The following is an 18977-nucleotide window of genomic DNA, read 5'->3' as shown; positions in this document are numbered from 1 at the left end:
CGGTTAGATGGGCAAAGGGACCTACTTCTGCGACTACGACCTTGCATAATTTTGTCGAATCAGTGTATTTGTTTCCTCCATTAAACAGTCACACAAATAGTGAGTGGGTGAGGCCCCAGTTGTTACTAACCATCAGTCAGAAAGTGATCCCTTTGTGCTGACTGAGTTGTGTTGGTGAGCCACTGCCTATCCACGCCAACACAAACCCCAACAGCATGCTGGCCTCTTCCACGATAACTTTCTATTTCCCTTTCAACTTGCACTAATATATTTATTTCATGGATAATCTTGTAGACAGCCAGCCCCATTTTGGCCACTAGCCAGCCCACCATCGAGGAGATCTTGAAAAGGAGGCATCCATCATGAAGGACTCTCGCAATCCAGAACATGCCTTCTTCTCTTTACTACCCCCAGGGAGGAGGTACAAGAGCAGGAAGACCCATACTGAGGAGCAGCTTCTTCCCCTCCGCCAACAGATTTCTGAATGGGCCATGAACACTATCTGACTACTTTTTCACTATTTATATCTTATATATTCTTATTATAATTTATAGTAATTGCTTTGTACTGTTGCTGTAAAACAATAAATATCATGACATGTCAGTATTAATAAATCTAATTCTAATTAATTTGTTTACATTAACTTAAGTTTGTTATGTTTGTAATGAACTGCGCTGTAGCTGCAAAAAACAGATTTTAATGGCAATTATACCCTGGGATCATCTGACCATGACAACAAACTTGAACTTGATGTGGTATCTTTAGGAGATTGAACACTACAGCACAGTACAGGCCCTTCGGCCCACAATGTCTAACAAATCTGTTGAGATTCTTTGAGGATTTAACAGGCAGGATAGACAAAGGAGAGTCAGTGGATGTTGCCTTTGACAAGGTGCCACACATGTGGCTGCCAAGCAAGAGCCCATGGACTTACAGGAAAGATACTAGAATGGATAGAAGATTGGCTGACTGGTAGGAGGCAAATAGTGGAAATAATGGGGCCTTTTCTGGTTTGCTGCTGGTGACTAGCGGTGTTCCGCATGGATTGGTGTTGGGACTGCTTCTTTTCATGTTATATGTCAATGACTTTGATGATGGAATTGATGGCTTTGTGGCCAAGTATGCAGATGACACAAAGATAGGTGGAGGAGCAGGTAGTTTTCAGGAAGCAGGGAGTCTGCAGAAGAACTCGGATAGATTAGGAGAATGGGCAAAGAAGTGGCAGATGGAATACAATATAGAGAAGTGTACAGTCTTGCACTTCGGCAGAAGGAATAAAGGCATAGACTATTTTCTAAGCAGGGAGAAAATTCAGAAATCTTAAGTGAAAAGGGACGTTGTGAAGGATTCCCTAAAGGTTGAGGTTGAGGCTGAGTCAGTGGTAAGAAAGTGGTAAGAATGTAAACATTCATTTCGAAAGGACTAGAATATAAAAGCAAGGATGTGATGCTGCAGCTTCATAAGGCATTGGTCAGACTGCACTTAGACCATAAGACATATGAACAGAATTAGGCCATTCAGCCCATTGGGTCTGCTCTGCCATACCATCACGGCTGATCCTGGATCACACTCAGCCCCATACACCTGCCTTCTCGCCATATCCTTTGATGCCCTGACCGATCAAGAAACTATCAACTTCTGCCTTAAGTACACCCACAGACTTGGTCTTCACTGCAGTTTGTGACACAGCATTCAAGAGATTCACTCCTCTCTGGCTGAAGAGAAATTCCTTCTTGCCTCTGTTCTAAAAGGGCACCCCTCAATTTTGAAGCTGTGCCCTCCAGTTCTGGATACCTCCACCATAGGAAACATCCTCTCCTCATCCATCCTATCTAGTCCTTTCAAAATTCGGTAGTTGACTTGGGAGTATTGTAAGCAGATTTGGCACCATTATCCAAGAAAAGATGTGCTGAATTTGGAGAGGGTCCAGAGGAGGTTCACAAGAATTATCCTGTAAATTAAAGGGTTAATATACGAGGAGCATTTGATGGCTCTGGGCCTGTACTGGCAGGAGTTTAGAAGAGTTGGGGGGGGGGGTGAAAACTCGCATTAAAACCTAATGAATATTGGAAGGCCGATATGGAGTGAATGTTTCCTATAGTGGGGGGAGTCTAGGACCAGAGGGAATTCTGCTCGATGGCTCTGGAGGCCAAGTCATTGGGTATATGTAAGCGGGGGTTGCCACGTTCTTGATTAGTAAGGGAGTCAGTGAGAAGGCAGAAGAATGGGGTTGAGAGGGATAATAAATCAGGCACAACAGAATGGTGGAGCAGACATGGTGAGTAGATTGGTCTAATTCTGCTCCTGTCTTCTGGTCTATGTTGTGCTGGCCTTTTAACCTACTCCACAATCGATCTAACTTTTTCTTCCTACATTGCCCATAACCCTCCATTTTTCTTACATCCATGTGCCTATCTAAGAGTCTTTTAAATGTCCCTAATGTATCAACCTCTACCATCACCATGGCAGTGTGTTCCAAGCACCAATCACTGTGTAAAATAAAACTACCTTGACATTTCCCTTAAACTTTAAAAGGATGTCCTTCACTGCTCTGGGAAAATGGTGCTGGCTGTTCATTTTACTGAACCGATTCCAAAACTCAGCTTGTTCCTCCTGACCCACCCTGTTACATTCTCATAGGACTTGGGTTAATTTCTCAGATACAGTTTCACCTCCAAAACCATGCTGGCTGCTCACTGGAACGGGGCTGCACGAGGACATACCCGTTCAAATCTTTTCCATGGACCGCTTCCAGACCATTCGGGCTGACCAGAAGTGCACTGAGAGCGGTAAGCGTAAAGGAGTTAGGTGCTTACTGTTCTGGTTAACAACAGATGGTGCAATCTGGGTCATATTACAATTGAGGAACGTGTTTGTAGACAGGATATTGAACTTTTTATTGTTGGACTTAGGCCACATTCCACCGAGATACAACACTGGGCGGCACGGGAGGTCGTTCCTGTCTGTGGCCATCGAACTTTGCAGCTCGTCCCATGGAGGGTCAGACACCCTGAGCCAATAGACTGGTCCTGGACTTATTTTCCATCTGGCATAGTTTGCATTTTGTTGTTTGATTGTTTGTGGTTTTTGTATTGCTATATTTAGGCTCTATTCTTGGTTGGCGCAGCTGTAACGAAACCCAATTTCCCTCGGGATCAATAAAGTATATCTATCTATCAATGATCTAACAGTCGGCTGAATATCCTGCTGCTACCTTGATGGAGTCGGAGTCAGAGTCAGAGTCAGAGTCATACACAAGTACATCATAGAAACAGTTCTTCAGCCTCCCTAGTCCAAGTCGAAACCATTTAAACTGCCGACTCCCAACAACCTGCACTGGGCCAATAGCTCTTCATACCCTGCATCTGCACCCATATAACTATGTAAACTTCTCGCAAACGGTGAAATTGAGCTCACATGTACCACTTGTGCTGGCAGCTCATTCCACACACTCACGACCCTCTGAGTGAAGAAGTTTCCCCTCATGTTCCCATTAAACTTCTCCCCTTTCACCCTTAAGCCATGACCTCCAGTTGTAGTCACACCCAACCTCAGTGGAAAAAGCCTGCTTGCATTTATCCTATCTACCATTATCATGGAAAAAGATGAGATTATGAACAAGATGGATTGAGTATATTCAGCAATTGTTTGAAGAAAATCGAGGCGAAAAACCAGAAATAAAGAAAAACATTGAAGGTCCAAGTATTTTAAAATCCGAAGCTCGTAATGCAATAAATAAGAAGAAAGGAAAGGCAGCAGGTCCTGATGAATTAGTAATACAGTAATTTCACATATACAGATGACACTGTGTTAATTGCAAGTACGGAGGAAGAACTACAAAACTTAATTGATATAGATGTTAAACAAAGTGCAGAAATAGGTCTGTCTATCAACTGCAAAAAGACAGGATGTATGGTGATATCCAAAAAGGAGAATCCTATCTGCAGGCTGAGAATAAACGGGGAAGACATAAAACAAGTACAGAACTTTTGCTACTTAGGAAGCTGGGTCACATCAGATGGCAGGTGCGACACGGACATCAAAAGAAGAATAGGGATGGCAACAGACACCTTTACAAGATGAAGAATATACTGACCAATACTAAACTAGGCATGACAACCCACCTCAGAGTACTGAAATGTTACATTTATCCAGTTATGTTATATGGCTCAGAATGCTGGACAATATCTAGTAACATGAGGAAATGAATGAAGCAGCAGAGATGTGGTTTTTGAGGAGGATGCAAAGAATATCATGGATGAAACGAATATCTAATGAGGATGTCATGAACAGAGCAAACACAAAAAGAGAAATAATGTATGAGATCATGAAAAGGCAACATAACTTCATTGGACATGTGATTAGGAAAGAGGAGTTAGAATGCACAGTAATTATGGGAAAGATTGAAGGGAAGAAAGCAAGAGGAAGACAAAGATGAATGATGATGGAGACAGCAGCCAGAGAACTGGAAATGAATACCAAAGAATTGATCCACTTGACCTGAAACAGGAGTGTGTGGGCCATGGCAGTCAAAGCTCAAACTGGGCATGACACCTGATGATGATGATGATGATGATGATGATGATGATCTATACCCCTCATCATTTTGTATACCTCTATCAAATCTCCTCTCAATCTTCTACATTCTAAAGAATATAGTCTGAACCTATTCAATCTTTTCTTATGATTCTGGCAACATCCTTATAAATTTTCTCCACGCTCTTTCTACCTTGTTTAGATCTTTCCTGTAGGTAGGTGACCAAACCTGCACACAATACTCCAAATTAGGCCTCTCCAACGTCTAATACAACTTCAACATGACATCCCATCTTCTGTACTCAGTACATTGATTTATGAAGGCCAATGCCCCAAAAGCTTTCTTTACAACCCTATCTACGTGTGATGCCACTTTCAACAAATCATGTACCTGTATTCCAAGATCCCTTTGTTCTACCACACTCTTCACTGCCCTAATGTTCACGGTGTAAGACTTACCCTGGTTGGTCCTGCCAAAGTGCAAAACCTCGCACTTGGCCGCATTAAATTCCATCAGTCATTTTTCACCCCATTTTTCCAGCTGATGCAGATCCCTCTGCAAACTGATAACCTTCCTCCCTGTTCACTACACCCCCAGTCTTGGTGTCAGCCACAAACTTGTTGATCCAGTTAATACATTACCATCAAAATCATTGATATCAGAATCAGAATCAGGTTTATTATCACCGGCATGTGTCATGAAATTTGTTAACTTATCAGCAGCAGTTCAATGCAATACAGAATATTAAGATAAAAAAATTAAAATAAAAGATAATTAAAAAATAAGTAAATAAGTTTACGTACAGTATAGTAGATTAAAAATCGTGCAAAAACAGAAACATACAGTAGATGACAAACAACAAAGAACCTAGCACCGACACCTCTGGCACACCACTAGTCACAGGCCTCCAGTCAGAGAGGCAACCCTCTACTACCACTCTCTGGCTTCTCCCACAAAGCCAAGGTCTAATCCAATTTACTATGAGTGACTGAACTTTCTTGACCCACCTCACATGCAGGACCATGTCAAACGCCTTAAACTCCATGTAGACAACATCCACTGCATTGTCTTCATCCACTTTCCTGGTAACTTTCTCGAAAAACTATAAAATTGGTTTGACATGACCTACCATGCATGAAGCCATGTTGACTATCCTTAATCAGTCCATGTCTATCCGAATACTTATATATCTGGTCCCTGAGAGTACCTTCCAATAACTTTCCCACAAGTAATGTCAGACTCACCAGCTTATAATTTCCTGGTTTCTGTTTAGCGCCTTTTCTAAACAGTGGAACAACGTTGGCTATCCTACAATTCTCTGGCACTTCACCTGTCACTAAGGATGATTTAAGTATCTCTCTAAGGCCCCAGCAATCGTTGCACTTGCATCCCGAAGGGTCCGAGGGAAGAGCTTTTCAGGCCCCAGGGGATTTACCCATCCTGATATGTCTCAGGGTAACAAACACCTGTGTAATCTGTACAGGGTCCATGAAGTTGATGTGGCTTTGCTTCACTTCTACAGGCTCAGAATATGTCACCTGAGTAAATACGGATGCAAAGTATACATTTCAGATCTCCCCCACATATTTTGGCTCCACACATGCATTACTACTGTGGTTTTACAGAGGACCAATTTTGGCCCTTGCAATCCTTTTGCTCTTAACGTAGCTGTAGAATCCCTTAGGATTCTCCTTCACCTTGTCTGCTAGAGCAACCTCGTGCCTTTTAGTCTTTCTGATTTCTTTCTTAAGCATTCTCTTGTATTTCTTGTACTCCATAAGCACCTCATTTGTTCCTACTTGCCTATACCTGCTTAAGGTTGTTATAGCCAAGGATGGTAATGGGGACAAGCTCCCACAACCTATTAAATGTTCCCAATGGCATGCACCTCAAATAGCCTCTGACAACCAAGTCCAGCTCCTGATCTTCACATGTGGCTTAGCTACTAAGCCTGGCGGAACCGTTTCTACTGACAGGAGAAGGGGCAAAGGCAGGTTACTGGTGGCTTAAAACCAGTCGCTTCAGGCAGATGGGTCTCATCAGCCATGGTTGACAGCTCATCTAGGAGAAGGAAAACTCCGATTTCAAACCTCCGCTTGCGGCTATACCCACTCATGGGGAAGGCTTTGGGAGTAAACCCCCAAGGGAAAAATCTGGAGTGTCCTAAGACAGTCCTATGTCGAGTTCAATGCTGACTGGCTACTCCTGCAATGCTATTAGTACCAAACTGCTTCGGTCTCTGCCGTTCCTTTGGTTTCATCAGATGCGTGGAGAGGGGAAGCTTGCTACCTGGGCTTGCTCTCCATATCGAACTGCCCAGACTTGCGTATCTAGACAGCTAGGACGTAATACCCAGGGTCAATTCTGACCGACGGAGGCCTCAGCCTCCTCAGATACCTGCTATGCAGCTCCTTTTTTCTGTTCACCAGGGTCTCGGTTTCTCTTGAAAACCAGGGCTTCCTATACCTGTTATCTTTACCTTTTGTTCTGACAGGTGCAAGTACTCGCTTTGTACTCAAAATTTCATTTTTAAAGGCCTCCCACTTTCCAAGTACACCTTTGCCCATCCCACTACTTGCCAGATCATTTCGGATACTCTCAAAAATTGGCCTTCCTCCAATTTAGAATCTCAACCCATGGATAAGGCCTATCTCTTTGCATATTTACTTTGAAACAAATGGCATTCTAGTCACTGATGCAAAGTGTTCTCATACACAAACTTCTATCACCTGTCTTGTCTCATACCCTAATAGCAGATCCAGTATCGCACACTCCCTTGTTGGTAAAGGAAACTTTCCTGAACATTTTTCACAAACTATCCTATCTAGACCTTTTAGAATATGGGATTCCCAGTCAATATTTGGAAAATTAAAATCACTCTTGTAATAGTCTGCAATCTCTTTACAAATTTGTTCCTCTAAATCCCTAGAATTCTTGGGTAGTCTATAATATAGCCCCATTAACATGGTCATACTTTTCTTATTTCTCAGTTCCACCCATAACACCTCATTAGCCAAGTTCTCCTGTCTGCCTTGACAGAACACTGTCGTGACATTTTTCCCCTACTCTATTAAATCTCTCCCATTCTGTCACGTCTAATACAATGGAACCCCAGAACTCTGAGCAGCCATTCCTGCTCCTCCTGCAACCAAGTCTCACTAATAGGTACAATGTCATAATTCAGGTGTTGATCCATGTCCTGAGCTCATCCGCCTTTCCTATGCCACTTCTTGCTTTGAAATATACGCAGCTCAGGACACTACTTGCACCTTTTGATTCCTGACTTTGTCTGAGGACTTACCAACATCTGTCTCCACAACCTTTCCACTAACTGTTCTGGCCCTCTGGTTTCCATCCCCCTGCAACTCTAGTTCAAACCCCACTTACAGCATTAACAAACCTTCCTGCAAGGATATTAGTTCCCATCCAGTTCAGGTGCAAACCGTCTCTTCTGTACAGATCCCACATTCCCTGGAAGAGAGCATAATGATTCAAAAATCTTATGCCCTCCCTCTGCACCACCTCCTTAGTCACGTATTAAACTGTATAATCTTCCTAATTCTGGCCTCACTAGCACATGGAATGGGCAGCAATCCTGAGATCACTACCCTGGAGGTCCTACCTTTAACTTAATACCTAACTCCCTAAAACTCCCTGTGCAGAACCTCGTCACTTGTTCTACCCATATCATTGGTATCTATATGGACCATGACCTCTAGCTGTTCAATTCCCCACTTAAGAATGCTGAGGACTTGATCTGAGATGTCCCGGACCCTGGCACCCAAGAGGCAACATACTATTTGGGAATCTTCTTCTCGCCTATACATTCCCCTAATGAACAAATTCCCTATCACCACAGCATGTCTCTTCTTCCCCCTTCCCTTCTGAGTCACAGAGGCAGACAGTGTCAGAGACCCGACCACTGTGACTTTCCTCTTTCAGGTCATTCCCCCCAATAGTATCCAAAGTGATATACCTGTTGTTGAGGGGGATGGCCACAGGGGTACTCTGCACCAGCTCCTTAACTCTTTTCCCCTTCCTGTCACCCAGTTTCCTGTGTCCTGCGCCTTGGGTCTAACTATCTCTCTATGTCCTATCTATCACCATTTCAGCCTCCCAAATGATCCAGTGGTTCTTCCAGTTCCAGCTCCAACTCCTTAATGCAGATTGTTAGAAGCTGCAACTGGATGCACTTCTCGCAGTTGTAGTCGTTAGAGACACTGGAGATCTTCCTGCCTTCCCACATCCCACAACAGGAGCATTCCATATCCTGCCTGGCATCTCTATTGTCCTAGCTGAGCAGTTATAAAGAAGGGAAGGAAAAAAAAACTTAACCTAGAGCTTTTCTTTGCTTTCACTGACTGAAGCCTCTAAAAGCTAAAGCCTCAAGATTACCACTCTGACAATGATGGCCACTGCACTTGCCCCTTCCTTCCTTAAATTTGCTCTTGCTAATCAATCCCTAACACTGACTGGTCGCTGGTCAGAACTCAAATACGCTGCTGCGACCCGCCGCTGCCTTTATTCTACTTGGGCAGTGGACCTGAGTGAAATCACCTCCTCTCAAACCTTCCATGTTCTTATTGGTCACTGGTCAAAGTTCTATGAGTATCTGATGAGCTACTGAAAAGTTGCTCTTCAAGCACAACTCCAGATAGTTACTGCACTCTTTACCTGTCCTTTCTCAAGTGCACTGGCCTGCAATCGTCTAAATACGCCGAATATACACACCCAGTCCAAGTCAGCCACCCTCACCATCTAACCCTGTAACTGCTTATGAACTTGCTCTTCACTTGTAACTCCAGACTACTCACCCAACCCTGCCCCTCCTCCTCCCAGGTGAGACACACTGGACACCACTCTGATCACACCCTCCAATCACTTTAAACACCTCCTCCTACCCATCCCAGGTATGAGGAACCAGCGCTGGCGACTTAACCCTTCAGATAAGCGTTACCTGGTGGAAGAAGTAAATGACGGCCAGAGCACTGTCGTTGAGAAGGGCCTCCTCCTCAATGGTGAAGAGCCACTTTCTGACGGTGAGGCAGGTGCTGGGCATGGCCGATGTGTAATTCTGGACATACAGCTTGTGGGGGAACTCATTGGGTGCCAGCTTCCGTGCTGTGAGAGGCAAAGAGGATCATCTGGTCAATGCCCCGAGAGCTGAACTGCTCTAACTAGAGGGGGACAGAGTGCAGCTACATATGGTGCTGACAGGCATGCCAGCAGAAATTTACAGCATGTGGCCATTCAACCCATCATGCCTATACTGCCTCTTTGAAAGACAGCCAAATCATTATTTTATTTTTATTTAGAGATACAGCTCAAAACAAACCCCTCTGGCCCAACGAGCCGGACTGCCTAGCAACCCACCCATGTAACCCTCACCTAATCACAGCTTAATTGCTCATTGTAAATTGTCCTACTAACTTGTATATTTTTGGACAGTGGGACGAAACCTAAAGGAAGCCCACACACTCACAGGAGGATGGTATAAACTTTCTTAAAGAGGATGCTGGAATTGAACTCCGAACTCCTGACACTACACTACTTTGGTGCCCCAATTAATCCCATCGTAATGGTCTCCTTCCCACGCCCTTCAACGAAATTGCTTTCAATTATTTATCAGGTTTTCTTTTGGAAGTTCCTCTTAAGTTTGCTTTCCAATACTCATTGTAGGAACGATCTTGAAACTGTCAAGAGGACGCAGAGGAGATATATCAGGATGCTGCCTGGACTGGAAGACGTGCTTTACTCAGATAGGTCGAGTGAGCTGGGGCTTTTCTCTGGAGGAAAAGAGGATAAGTGATGACTTGATAAAGGTTTATGACAGAGGCATAGATCAAGTGGCAGCTTGACTTTTAAGGTGATATATAGGGGGATATCAGAGGTTAGTCCTTCACACAGAAAGTGGTAGGTGAGTAGAACTCCCTGTCAGGGATGACAAATATATTGGGGGCATTTCAGAAACTTTTAGATAGGCACAATGATAATAGAAAAATGGAAGGCTATGTAGGAAGGATGGTTTAGATTGATCTTAAAGTAGGTTAAAAGATCGGCACAATATCATAGACTAACACCTAATGCATTGGAGATTGTAATATTAACCTGCAGAAATACTTTCTCCTCACCCTCCCTCAAATCCCACAGGCAGTGTCTCCTTGATAGGGCAGAGAGTATGCAGGGTTAATAAGAAATGAGATTAACAGGAAGTGAGAAACTGTAGAAAATTTAAGACAAAGAGCTGAAACTTGTATTTGGTGCTGCTTCTGAAAGTGGCAGAAAAGTGAAAGTCACAGTGTAGGGTTGGTGTAGACGGTCAGCATGCAGTCTTCGGGCTGAAGGGCCTGTTTCTGTGCTCTTTGACCGCTTTCAGAGACAGAGTGCGGCGATCTTCACTTGGAGGCTGGTGAAGCTGTACAGTCTTTCCTCCGGTAGCCTACAGAGGCCCAGGTCATGCACTGTGTTTAAAAGGAATATCAAAAGGTTTCTGGATAACAAAGGAAATGAAACTTGCCAAGGATGTACCGAAGTCCAGCTGTGAAAGGAGGAGGGTTGGCCATGGGGTGAAAATTTAGTGCTACAGAAAGACCAACAAAGGCTCCAAAGACCTCATCCCTTGGGGAGGAAGGATCTTCGATGGGCTACATCTTGAAAGACTTAAGACTGGTCCGGGACAGAGGACCCTCACAAGCTGCTGACGGAGGCCTATGCCCCCAGTTGGGGTGATAGGCTTAAGTAAAAGAAGAAAGTACGAACAATACAGGTATAGTGATGGGAAAAGAGCAAGATCCCATGGTCCAGTGCCCATGGTCTGCTCTTTATCAAATTATGGTATTGCTTTGCACTGTTGTAACTATATGTTATAATTATGTGATTTTGTCAGTTTGGTCTTGGTTTGTCCTGTGTTTCTTGTGATATCATTCTGGAGGAACACTGTATCATTTTTTAATGCATGCATTTCTAAATGACATTAAACGAGGGCTGAGTGTCCTCATAATCTAATCTAAAAAAAACGGTCAAAAGAGCCAAATGACCTGCTCCTGCTTTTGTTCCTTGTGACGCAAGTTAATATCATCCAGAGGAAAGAAGTGCTTTACAGCTCCAGAAACCCTTGTTCGATCCCAGATTCTTGTCTGTATGTGGAGTTTGCACATTCTCCCTGTGACTCTGGGGGTTCCCTTGGGTGCTCCAGGTAGTGTAGCAGTTAGCATAACATTACTATAGCACCAGCCGTAAATTCGGGGTTCCATTCCCAACTACTGTCTGTATGGAGTTTGTACATTCTCCCTGCGACTGAATGGGTTTCTTCTGGATGCTCCAGTTTCCAACCACATTCCAAGGTCATACAGTAAGTTGTTGGTATGCTACGCTGGCAGCAGCAGTGTGGCAACACCCCCAGCATAATCCCAGCTGATCTGATGTGGTTTGACACAGACGATGCATTTCACTGTATGTTTCGGTGTACATGTGACAAACAAAGCTAATCTTTATCTTTAAAAATTCTTTCCTTCCCATCTCCCAATGACTTGCAGGATAAGTGGGTTAATCAGCCACTGGGAGTTAGATGCCTCCCCTCCCCAAGTGTGTGAAGGAGTGGTAGAATCTGGTGTTGGCGGGGATTTGATAAGGACCGGAGGAGTTGGTGGGGACTTGCTAAGAATCGGAGGAGTTGGTGGGGATTTGCTAAGAATTGGAGGAGTTGATGGGGATTTGGTAAGAATGACATGGGTTAATGGGTACGTAATGGCTGATATGGCTGTTTGAGTTAATTCGCCCTCTATATCCTGCACAACGTAACTGTCAGGCAAATAGTGGGATTAATATTGGGAGGTTAAAACATGAAACAGAGAAGTAATTCTGAAGTTGGCCAGAGCAGTCAGAAAAGAACCAACAGCCCAGAAAGAGCAATGTAGTCACCAACCTGATGGCATGAACATCAACTTCTGGTAATCACTTCCCTCTGTCACCCCCCACCCCTGTTTTGTGTTAATTCCCCCATTCCAGTGGCCCTCTCACCCCCTGCCACACATTCATGAGCTGCCCATCACCTCCTTCTGGTTCCCTATCTCCTTCATTTATTCCATGGCCACAGTCCTCTCCTATCAGATTCCTTCTTCCTTCGCCCTTACCTCTTCCATCTATCACCTCCCAGCTTCCTACACCATCACCACCTACCCCACCCACATCCTTGCTCACCTGGTTTTATCTGTCACCTGCCAGCTGGTATTCCTCCCATCATGTTATTCTGGCCTCTGCCCCCTTCCTTTCCATTCCTGATGAAATGTCTTGGCCCAAAATATTGACCGTTTATACCCCTCATGCATGCTGCTTAATTTGCTGAGTTCTTCCAGCGTTGTGTGCGTAGCCCCAGAAAAACATAAAACGCTACAACAAAGTAAAAGCCCTTCCCCCCATGATGTCCTACCAACCTTTTAACGTACTCTAAGATCAATCTAACCCTTCCCTCTCATACAGCCCTCCATTTTTCCTTCATCCACGTGCCCAGGAGTCTTTCAGATGTCTCTAATTTATCTGCCTCTAATATTAACCCTGGTAGTGAGCTCGACTTTGTGTAAAAATCTAATTCTTTCGTTCCTGGGATCATTCTTGTGAACCTCTTCTGGGCCTTCTCCAGAACCACCACATCCTTCCTTAGATACACGGCCCAAGATTGCTCACAATATTCCAAATGCTGTCTGATCAATGCCTTCTAAAGCCTCAGCAGTATGCCTTTGGTTTTATATTCTGGCCCTCCTAAAATTAATTCTAACATTGCATTTGCCTTTACTACCAACTTAATATTGAGGGAAACTTTCTTGGAAACATTAACTATTTCTCTTTCCACAGACATTGCCCAACCTGCTGAGTGTTTTCAGTGTAGTCACTTCAACTTTGCTCGGTGTCTAACCCATTTTCACAGAAAAGATTCACAAAAATGGTATTTGGACAATAGCACTCAAGTTATCAAGCACTCAAGCACACCAATTTCCCCCTGGGCTCAATAAAGTATGACTATGACTATGACTATGAGAGGAGACTGGACAGGCTGGGACTGCGTTCTCTGGAGCAATAGAGGCAGATGACCTTATAGAGGCTTATAAAATCATCAGGAGGATATGCAACATCTTTTTCCCCAGTAGGAGATTCCAAAACTAGAAGGAACAGGTTTAAAATCAAAGGGGAAAGATTAAAAAGGCTACCCAAGTGGCAAGTTTTTCCACAGAACATATGTAATAAGTTGTCACAGGAAGTGACAGAGGCAGGTACAAATATAATGCTTTATCTTTTTAGAAAGATACATGAAAAAGAAAGGTTGAGGGATGTGAGCCGAATGCAGGCAAGTAGGATGAGCTCAGATAAGCAACTTGGTCAGCATGAACAAGATGGGCACTGTGTTGTGTTGCTCAACTCTATAACCTCAGCTGATGGCATGAACATCAATTTCTCTAACTTCTGGTAATCACTCCCCTCTGTTACCCCCACCCCTTTTTTGTATTTAGTCCCCCATTCGAATGCCTCTCACCCCTCTATTCTACCCCACCTTCATGAGCTGCCCCTCTAGTTCCCTGTTCCATCACCCACTGTCTTCTCCTATCAGATTTCCTCTTCCTCAGCCATCATCTAAGGACCTCTTCCACCCATCACCTCCAGCTTCTCACATCAACAACCCTTCCTGCCAACCTGTATTCCTCTCCCTCCACCCACTACAAACACCTTATTGCGGCCTCTGCCCCTTCCTTTCCATTCCCGATGAAGGGTCTCGGCCTGAAACATCGACTGTTTATTGCTCTCCGTAGACACTGACTGACATGCTGAGCACCTCCAGTATTTTGTATGTGTAGGCCCAGAAGAACGTAAAACATTACGGCAAAGTACAGGCCCTTCAGTCCACAATGTTGTGCCAACTTTTTAACCTACTCTAAGATCCAACTAACCCTTCCCTCCCATGTACCACTCCTTCTTTTTCCTTCAGTCCATGTGCCTCAGAGCCTTTTACATGTCCCTAAACTACCTGCCTCTACCACTACCCCTGGCAGCACATTCCACGCATCTACCACTCACTGTCTAAAAAACTTAGAAACATAGACAATAGGTGCAAGAGTAGGCCATTCGGCCTTTCCAGCCTGCACCGCCATTCAGTACGATCATGCCTGATCATCCAACTCAGAACCCTGTACCTGCCTTCTCTCCATACCCCCTGATCCCTTTAGCCACAAGGGCCATATCTAACTCCCTCTTAAATATAGCCAATGAACAGGCCTCAACTGTTTCCTGTGGCAGAGAATTCCACAGATTCACCACTCTCTGTGTGAAGTTTTTCCTCATCTCGGTCCTAAAAGGCTTCCCCTTTATCCTCAAACTGTGACCCCTTGTTCTGGACTTCCCCAACATCGGGAACAATTTTCCTGCATCTAGCCTGTCCAATCCCTTTAGAATTTTATACGTTTCAATAAGATCCCCCCTCAATCTTTGAAATTCCAGCAAGTGTAAGCCTAGTCAATCCAGTCTTTCATCATATGAAAGTCCTGCCATCCCAGGAATCAATCTGGTGAACCTTCTTTGTACTCCCTCTATGGCAAGGATGTCTTTCCCCAGATTAGGGAACCAAAACTGCACACAATACTCCAGGTGTGGTCTCACCAAAGGCCTCGTACAACTGCAGTAGTACCTCCCTGCTCCTGTACTCGAATCCTCTTCCTATGAATGCCAGCATACCATTCGCCTTTTTCACCGCCTGCTGTACCTGCATGCCCACTTACTCTTGAGTTGCTGGGATCATTCTTGTGCACCATCTCGGGATGCTCCAGACAGCCAGCACATTCTTTCTTAAGACACCGAGGCCAAAATTACTCACATTACACACACTGATCAATGCCCTACAAAATCTCAGCAGTATACCTTTTATGTTATACTCTGGTCTTCTCAAAATGAATGGTAACATTTCATTTTGCCTTCTTTAATACTGACTTAACCTTACAGGAACCCTGAACTAGGATTTCCAAGTCCTTTTCTCTGATTTCTCAATTTTCTTTCCACCATTTACAGCAGCAGCAACTCATTATGCATGCAAAAATCTCAATATTATTTTAACTTCTCTATTATTTCACCCCAGAAAAAAACCATTTATTTCACCCACTACCCTCCAACCCTTTCCGGAAACATTCATTGTTATTCTTTCTCAGATGCTGCCTAACTGCTGAGTTTTCACAGTGCAGTCACTTCAGCTTTGCTCTGTGTCTAACCCACTTTAAACTACAAAGGATACAGAAAAGATTCACAAGAATGTTATCGGATGGAAGGCTTCAATTATAGGTAGAGACTGGACAGGTTGGGACTGTATTTCCTGGAACGAAGTAGGCTGAGGGGCGACCTTATACAATTATTATAAGGTGGATGGTGACAATCTTCTTCCCCGGAAAGACAGACTAAAAGGGGAAAAATTTTAAAATGGCAAGTTTTACACAAATAGTGGTGGGTAAATGGAATAAGCTGTTTGCGGAAGATGCAGAAGCTGGTACAATTATAATGGTTAAGCCTTTCAGATATATGAATAAGAGAGGTTGAGGGATATGGGCAGAATGTGGGCAAATAGGAGAAGCAGATTGGTCAAAGGGCCTCATACCATGTGGTGTAACTCAATGCATCTATAACCTGAGTTGTCCTTACCCTGGAAATATGTAGCTAGACAGTGTTGTGGGAGCATTAAGACCATAAGACAAAGGAACAGAAAATGAAGCCATGTGGCCCATCGAGCCTGCTCCACCATTCAGTCATAACTGATTATACTTTCCCCCTCAACCCCATTCTCCTGCCTTTACACCGTAACCTTTGAACCAGATGCAATACTCAGCTACCTCCACCCTTCTGAGAACCCACATAGAAACTTGGTAGCTGGAAAGGACCCGATAATTCTGAGATTTCTGAAAGGAACTCTTACCAAACGAGTGATTTACCACTTCAAACAAAGCAAAGTAGTTTGCTGTGACACTGTCCATGCCGATCTGAGATGCAACTGCCTAGAAAACATACAGCAACTGTTAGCAGATGAAAGTGAACAAAAGCTCAGACTTAATGACCAGATTGTTACAAAACGCGACGAAGGAGATGCTCCTGATCTTTGGTCACCCAGTGCTGAGGAGCATGAGCAGATGTCCTAGTCAGTTTGCTGCTGGGCCTGGCCAAGCTGGTCATTCATGAGTCTCTGCCCAAGCCAACTGCCTTCCCCTCTTCCACATTTACCTCGTGCCCAGGGGAAGAACGCCCCACACACACACACAAAGTCTAGAAGAGATACAGCCACAGTTAGCAGATGGAAATGAACAAAAACTCAGAATAAATTACCCAGAATATTCCAAAAAGTGGCAAAGGAGATGGTTCTGACCTTCATTCACGCAGTGCTAATGGGCATGGGTGGATGTCCTAGCTGGTTTGCTGCTGGCCTGGACAACGTGGCTACTCGTGGGTCCAGGCAACATACACAGACACAGAATTGTGCAAAAGTCCTAGGCAGATAGATGTGTCTGTCTGTGTCTCTGTGTGTGTGTCTGTCTGTCTGTTTACCGCCTTCACCATTCCCTATTACCTCCGTCTGCAATTGGATCCTCTTCTTCCTAACCAGAAGACCACAGTCTGTGCCAATTGGTGATAACATATCCTCCTTGCTGACGATCAACACTGGCGCACGTCAGGTGTGTGTGCATAGCCCACTATTCTACTCTCTCTATATACACATGACTGTGTGACTAGGCATAGCTCAAATAGCATCCATAAATCTGCTGACGATACAACCATTGTTGGTAGAATCTCAGGTGGTGACGAGAGGGCATACAGGAGAGAGAAATGCCAACTAGTGGAGTGGTGTTACAGCAACAACCTGGCACTCAACATCAGTAAGACGAAAGAGCTGATTGTGGACTTCAGGAAGGGTAAGATGAAGGAACACATACCAATCCTCAGAGGGATCAGAAGTGGAGAGAGTGAACAGTATCAAGTTCCTGGGTGTCAAGATCTCTAAGAATTTAACCTGGTCCCAACATATCAATGCAGTTATAAGGAAGACAAGACAGCGGCTATACTTTATTAGGAGTTTGAAGAGATTCAGTATGTCAACAAAAATACTCAAAAATTTCTATAGATGTACCATGGAGAGCATTCTGACAGGCTGCACCACTGTCTGGTATTGGGGGGGGGGGGTCGGCTACTGCACAGGACTGAAAGAAGCTGCTAGGGTTGTAAATCTAGTCAGCTCCATCTTGGGCACTAGCCTACAAAATACCCAGGACATCTTTAGGGAGCGGTGTCTCAGAAAGGCAGAGTCCAATATTAAGGACCCCCAGCACCCAGGGTATGCCCTTTTCTCACTGTTACCATCAGGCAGGAGGTACAGAAGCCTGAAGGCACACACTCAGCGATTCAGGAACAGCTTCTTCCCCTCTGCCTTCCGATTCCTAAATGGACATTGAATCCATGAACATTACCTCACCTTTTTATAATATACAGTATTTCTGTTTTTTGCACATTGTTTAAATCTATTCAATATACGTATACTATAATTGATTTACTTATTTATTATTATTTTTCTTCTATATTATGTATGTATTGCATTGAACTGCTGCTCAGTTAACAAATTTCACGTCACCTGCTGATGACGATAAACCGGATTCTGAGTCTAACCTCCCTCTGGTGCTCCTCCCCTTTTCTTTCTTCCATGACCTTCTGTTCTCTCCGATCAGAATTCTCTTTCTCTAGCCTTGTATCTCTTTCACCCATCAACTTCCCAGCTGTACTTCACCCCCTTCCCTGTTTCCTCTTCCTCCCCTCCCTCCACTTTCTAACCCTGACCCCTCATTTCTTTTTTCTCCAGTCCTGATAAAGGGTTTCAGCCTGAAATGCCGACTATATTCTTTTCCGTCGATGCTGCCTGGCCTGCTGGGTGCCTTCATGTTGCTTGGATTTCCAGCAACTGCCGATTCTCTCTTGTTTGTGATTGCCCTTTTCCTGTCACCTTCCCACCCTAGGTCCACAACAGAGACGCAGATCAGAATCAGGTCTATCATCACTGACATATATCATGAATTTTTTTTTGCTGGAGCAGTACAGTGCAATACTTAAAATTACTACAGTAGTACGAAAAAGTCTTAAGCACCCTAGCTACATAAATATCTCGAAGTCTTTTTGCACAGGGCTATAAGACCATAAGACATAGAAGCAGAATTAGGCCATTTGGCCCATCGAGTTTGCTCCGCCTATTAATCATGGCTGATTCTTTTCCCCTCCTCAACCCCATTCTCCAGCCTTCTCCCTGTAAACTTTGATGCCATGTCCAATCAAGAAACTGTCAGTCTCTGCTTTAAATACACCCAATGACCCGGCCTCCACAGCTGCATGTGGCAAAAATTCTACAACTTCACCACCTTCTGGCTAAAGACATTTCTCC

The 18977-nt window shown here is 44.2% G+C and overlaps 1 protein-coding gene across 3 annotated transcripts in view; it reads right to left on the bottom strand.

Moving 5' to 3' along the window:
* LOC134337653 (sorting nexin-27-like) overlaps positions 1-18977 on the bottom strand; it is a 64250-nt gene that overhangs the window by 18334 nt on the left and 26939 nt on the right. For 2 of the 3 annotated variants that reach the window (XM_063032846.1, XM_063032853.1), the window contains exons 6-7: positions 16479-16557; positions 9495-9658 (exon numbers count right to left, since the gene is read on the bottom strand). The exons of the other annotated variant lie outside the window; for it this stretch is intronic. In XM_063032846.1, the coding sequence (XP_062888916.1) occupies positions 9495-9658; positions 16479-16557 (243 nt within the window). The remainder of the gene's footprint in view (positions 1-9494; positions 9659-16478; positions 16558-18977) is intronic. 3 annotated transcript variants of the gene reach the window in all.

The sequence above is a fragment of the Mobula hypostoma genome, chromosome 2, assembly GCF_963921235.1.
Source record: "Mobula hypostoma chromosome 2, sMobHyp1.1, whole genome shotgun sequence".
Taxonomy (NCBI): domain Eukaryota; kingdom Metazoa; phylum Chordata; class Chondrichthyes; order Myliobatiformes; family Myliobatidae; genus Mobula; species Mobula hypostoma.
This window is presented reverse-complemented; position numbering and strand designations above follow the sequence as displayed.